The sequence below is a fragment of the Triticum urartu genome, unplaced genomic scaffold (assembly GCF_003073215.2).
Source record: "Triticum urartu cultivar G1812 unplaced genomic scaffold, Tu2.1 TuUngrouped_contig_4649, whole genome shotgun sequence".
NCBI lineage: Eukaryota > Viridiplantae > Streptophyta > Magnoliopsida > Poales > Poaceae > Triticum > Triticum urartu.
The window spans coordinates 1-5,564 of record NW_024115254.1 but is presented as its reverse complement, the minus strand read 5'-3'; the positions used below and the strand labels follow the sequence as shown (position 1 = coordinate 5,564).

At 47.0% G+C, this 5,564-nt stretch overlaps 1 protein-coding gene across 1 annotated transcript; it reads right to left on the bottom strand.

Annotated features, from left to right (window-relative positions):
- Window positions 1-2,818: 2,818 nt before the first annotated feature.
- On the bottom strand, window positions 2,819-4,706 carry LOC125528121 (cytochrome P450 99A2-like). Its single transcript, XM_048692632.1, has 2 exons — window positions 3,761-4,706; window positions 2,819-3,687 (listed from the first exon to the last, which is right to left on the bottom strand). The coding sequence occupies exons 1-2, from the start codon at window positions 4,634-4,636 to the stop codon at window positions 3,064-3,066; spliced, it is 1,500 nt and encodes a 499-aa protein (XP_048548589.1). The 5' UTR covers window positions 4,637-4,706; the 3' UTR covers window positions 2,819-3,063.
- Window positions 4,707-5,564: the final 858 nt, after the last annotated feature.

The following is a 5,564-nucleotide window of genomic DNA, read 5'->3' as shown; positions in this document are numbered from 1 at the left end:
CCGACGAACAGCGCCCGCGCGCTCGCTGCCGCTCGGCGCCCGCAAGGTGTTCGACAAAACGCCTAGAAGATATGTATTGCTCAAAAGCCATGAATTTTGTGCGTGTTGATTGTAGTTTTTTATAGCATAGTATTGAACATTGTAGATGAGTTCGTCGTATGATTCTTCCGAAGAAGAATTTGATATGGAAGAGGAGGAGGATCTTGCAATGAACCTAGCTATGCATATCAATAAAAAACCGAAGCACGGTGGTTCGGTTATGGGTCGGCAGAAAATTTGGAGGGATAGGATCGATGCCCACAACAGATTGATCAGGCATTATTTTGCGGAGAATCCCACATATCCCGAGTCGTATTTTCATCGCCGGTTTAGGATGAGCACCGAATTGTTCAGGCGCATTGCAGAGAAACTAGCGAGCCATGACCGCTTTTTTCAGCAAAGGAGGAATGCCACCGGAGAGCTCGGGCATAGCACTTTTCAGAAGGTGACAGCCGCTTTGCGTATGTTGGCATACGGTATACCGGCTGATCTAGTTGATGATCACTTGGCTATGGGTGAGAGCCAAGCCATCATGTGTGTCAAGCTCTTCGCAGTCGGAATTATGCTAGTGTTTGGCGAGGAGTATTTGAGATCTCCCAATGCTGAAGACGTCGCAAGGCTATTGGCGATGAACAAAGCTCGCAGCTTTCCTGGCAAGCTTGGCTCAATAGATTGCATGCATTGGAGTTGGAAGAATTGTCCAAAGGCATGGCATGGACAATTCCACGGCCAAAAAAAGGGTTCCACTATAATCCTTGAAGCGGTGGCCGATCAAGAGACTTGGATTTGGCATGCATTCTTTGGAATGCATGGGTCTTTGAATGCCATCAATGTTGTCAACCGGTCACCGCTGATGAATAAGATTGCAAATGGTGAGTTGCCACCGGTGCAGTTTGTAGCAAATGGCCGTACATACAACTATGGCTATTATCTAGCAGATGACATCTATCCAAAGTGGCAAACATTTGTCAAGCCGTTGAAAAAGCCAGAAGGTAAGAAATAACTTGATTTCCACAATGCTCAAGCGGCGGCTAGAAAAGATGTGGAGAGAGCTTTTGGGATTTTGCAAGCCCAATTTGCTATTGTGAGAGAACCAGCTAGATTTTAGGATTAGAAAATGCTTTGGTACATCATGCACGCTTGTGTGATCATGCATAACATGATCATCGAGAATGAGCGTGACCAAGATGTAGACTACTCTCAGTATGAGCTTTTGGGACATCCGGTGCGAGTGCGACGGAGGGCTAAAAGGGTGGCCTGTTTTGTTGCCTCCTATCATTGCCATTCGACGTCCCGCAGCGCATAATGATCTTCAGAAGGATCTCATTGAGGAGTGGTGGGCATGGAATGGACGACAAAGAGCATCATGATTTGTGCGCTTGATATTGTATTGTTGAACTATTTGTTGTGTTTATTGCACTATTTGTTGTATTGAACGATAAACTGTTTGTTTGAGTTGTAATAATGAAATTGAACTATTTATTTTAATTTATTTTTGTTTGTGTCTGATCTTTTTGCTTCTGTTTTGGAATGCATATGTTGTTTGTGTGAGAGTCGCGCGCGTTGCATTTTTGCGCGCTGCTGGAGCGGCGCACACGCTGCATTTTAGCGCGGCTGCTGGAGCCAGCGCTGCGCGCCGCGCCAAACCAGGCGATGGGCGCGCGGCAAACCAGTTTTTTGCGCGCGGCGCGTTCAGCGCCTGTTGAAGATGCTCTGAGATGGGGTATAAATATTCTAGCATGGAGTAGTAGCGTGATTGTGTAAAGAAATGTTTATCAATCTTGCCCATGATTGTGTAAATAAATGTTTATCAAATAATGTTTGTGATTTTGTAAATAAATATTTGGTAGGTAAACTAAGGTGGAATTGATGCAGAAGTTGAGTAAATTAAGACGGTTGATTAGCGTACCAGGAGGGTGTCAAAGAAAAGGTGTCATCGGAAAAAAAAGTTGAACGAAAAAAATAATATGAAGGAACATGATGGGAAGGGGAAGAACTGGTTGGCGAAACGTTCTGCTGACAGGAAAAATAAGACTGCTTTTTTTAAGTAGTAGAGAAAGTGAAACGTGGACATTGAGGCCTAATAGCTGCAAGGAACAAGCATGATGTTTTAATTGTTCTTAGTTTGTTAACTGTGGAATATTTTGGTGCTATCTTTTCTCCAAGTTAGCGGTGGAAGCAAATTGTATGAACATTTACTTGTTCTTTTTATTGATTATTAATAGTGGTGTTCTTGTGAATTTTATGAAGCTCCGCTACTCGGAAACCAAAAGAGGCTTTTCTGGTTGCCTTCGGATAAAAAAGAGGATAAGACTATGTGGTGGACAGTGATCATCCGTTTATCAACATACTAGGTGTCAAGTTTTTTTTAATTTCAGAAACAAAATAATTTCGGACCTCACTAAAATATGGTAAATTTTGCATATTTCAGAAATTATTTTGGATTTTGAGATTTCAAATTTCACTTAATTCTAATGAATTCTAACATAATTTAAATTTATATTGAATTTTGTTGGAATCTGCCTTGAAATTTCAGTGTTAAAAATATTTCGAAACCACAAATATGCGAAAAAGACATTAAAAAGACAATAAACATACCAATTGACATGTATCAAGAAATAGAAGTATAAACATATGGAATCCACAAATATGTAAACTGCCGATGCGACATCGTCTCCAACATGTCCACCGTTAGGAACTGGACGCCACCCTTGAGGCCCGTTGTGGCGCAATTCAAATTGACTATCGAATATGAAGGGAGGCAGTGCTAGAGTTCATGTACACAAGTTTTGCGATCATGATAATCATTACATAGTATGGGAATAAAAGAGAAACATCGTGGCTCAAGGTGGTTGTTCATGATCATGGAGTTTTTGGTGATTAAAATGGAGGGCATATGAGGTACTTTTTCTACCGTTGCAACACAAGCATATCTCCTAGTGATATAATAAAGTTGGTGTTCGGTGGTTCCCTAAAAAAACTCAACCGTAATCATTCCCTACAGCGCCCCTAAGTTAAGTTCAATTAACATAAGCATGCCTTATACGGTGTCGCCACTAGGTGCAGCTGGTTCTTCCTCCTCGAGGTTAAGGTAACAATCATTTCCATGTCCAGCTCACTCGGCTTCACTCCGGCGGGGAGGCTCCAGTCGAAGTAGTAGAGAAGTCGTGCCACGATGAGCTCCAACACGGCAACCCCAAAGGTATCACCCGGGCAGATTCTCCTCTCGCTTCCGAACGGCAAGTAGTCGAACCGCGAGCCTTTGTAGGTCGCCGTGCCATCCTCGAACCGCTCCGGCCTGAACTCCTCAGGCTCATGCCAGTACTCGGGGTCCCTACCCAATGCCCAGGTATTCACCATAACCCTGGTGCCCTCCGTGACCTCAAATCCACCGACATCACAGGTCTCTCGACAGACACGGGGAATCAGCAGCGGCAGCACTGGATGTAGCCTCATGCTCTCCTTGATCACCATCTTGGTGTGGTGTAGCTCCACTATGTGTCCCTCGTGGTCTTGAGAGCTCTTATTGTCGAACGTCCGTCGCACCTCAGCCTGCGCCTTCATCATCACCTCCGGGTTCCTCATGAGGTCCGACATGACCCACTCGGCCGCTGACGATGTCGTCTCCGTCCCGGCCGAGAACATATCCTACACAAAGTAGACGACATGCTTGAGCAAAGACAATGGAATAGTAAACTAGAAAATTCAATCACTTAATTACCATGATGATCGCCTTGACGTTGTCCAGTTCCATCTCCCCTTTGTCCCTGATGCTAAGCAAAGAGCTTAGAACGTGATCACCTTGCCTCACTTCGGACTGAGAGATGATCTTGTCCAGGACCTCGTCCTGCTGCCGGCGGGCTCGCCATAGCCGGCCTCTCAGACCGGTGACCACGTCGACGAACCACAGCGACGGGAAGAGGTCCCCGACGCAGAGCCCCGTGCCGAGCTTCAGCACCTCGTCCATCACCGCCAGAAACTGCTCCTGGAGCTCGGAGCTGCACATCTCCCCGAACGCCGCCTTCCCGGTTACCGAATTCGAGCACAGCACGAGCAGCCTGCGGAGGTCGAACGGCTGGCCGCCCCTGCTCGCCTCGCGAACGTTGCTGACGAGGGACATGGTCTCCTTGTCCCTCACCAGCGAAAACTGCCTGACCTTCCGCTCGCTCAGCAGCTCCGCCGCGCAGATCTTTCGCAGCGTCCGCCAGTACGCGCCGTACGGCGCGAAGGCGACGTCAAGGTTCCCGTAGAGGCTGATCTCCGACATGAGGATGCTCGGCCGCGACGCGAATGCGAGGTCCTTGTCCCGGAGCACCTCCTGCGCCGCCGCCGGCGAGGAGACCACCACGGCGTCCACCTGGCCCAGCCGGAGGCGCATCACCGGCCCGTCCTTCTTGGCCAGGTCCCGGAGGACGACGGGCAGCTTTGGCGTGAGGATCTGGTGGAGGTTTCCGATCAAGGGCAGACGCCATGGGCCGGGAGGCCGCCGCTTCTTGGAACTTGGTGATAGTTTGCGGCTAAGCAAGGAAACTAGAATCACCACTGAGATGAGAGAAACCAAGAAGAGGGTGGCTCCACTAATTAGCTCCATCACCATGAGGATGGTTCGCTGCAACCGGGAGAGGGTGGTTCCACAACCACCGGACCGGCGGTTGTATATATATGATTTGAAAAATTAGTCAAGGTTATATCAAATGGCTAGCACCATTGGCTTACATATACACCCCCATTTGAAAAATGTTTCTCGTGTTTCTCGTTTGCCGGTTTGCATGTTTTGATCGAGATTGCTGGACACGTGCAGATAAGGGAGTCCCGCGCGAAGGTGACCCTGGTGGCGCAGATGGCCGCATCGGTGGGTGGCCATCTTTCTTCCCAAAACGTACAAGGTACAACAAAAACAAATCGGAAAAGCTAATTTTCTGCCGACTGGCAGTTAGAGACAGGCGCGTACGATCGCTGTCGCTGTCATCCGAATGTCGATGTCTCCTACTCCCACCGAACGGTCGCTATCGCTGCTGTTTTTCTTTTTTTTCGATTTTCCTTTCCCGATCGAAAGGATGATGTCCGTTGTTTTTTTTCTCACGTATACTGATCTTCACTGAACGTCGCTGTCGTTGCTGTTTTTTTTTCTTCCCGATCCAAAGGATGATGCCCGCTGTTTTTTTCTCACGTAATAATCGTTAGTTTCAGCAAGTAAAAAATGATGTGGACAATAGGATTCGAACCCCAGGTCGGCTGATGGTTGTATGATGCCAATAACAAACCCGCCTAATACTACTTGTTGTGTTATGATGGTACCCATGTAACCTTTTTAAACACCATGGCAGGAAATGGAAAACGGTTTTTTTTATTGTTTATCGGCCTTCTCTTGTATTTTATCCACTCTAAGATAAGTGACTCGACTTTGTACTAACTTTGTATAAAGGGAATACATCATTTCCTACTACATCATAAGTTGTGTAATATCACAGATGTGATAGTTTTATGTACCCTGCTCCTGATAACTTTGCGGGGGGTGGGGGTGG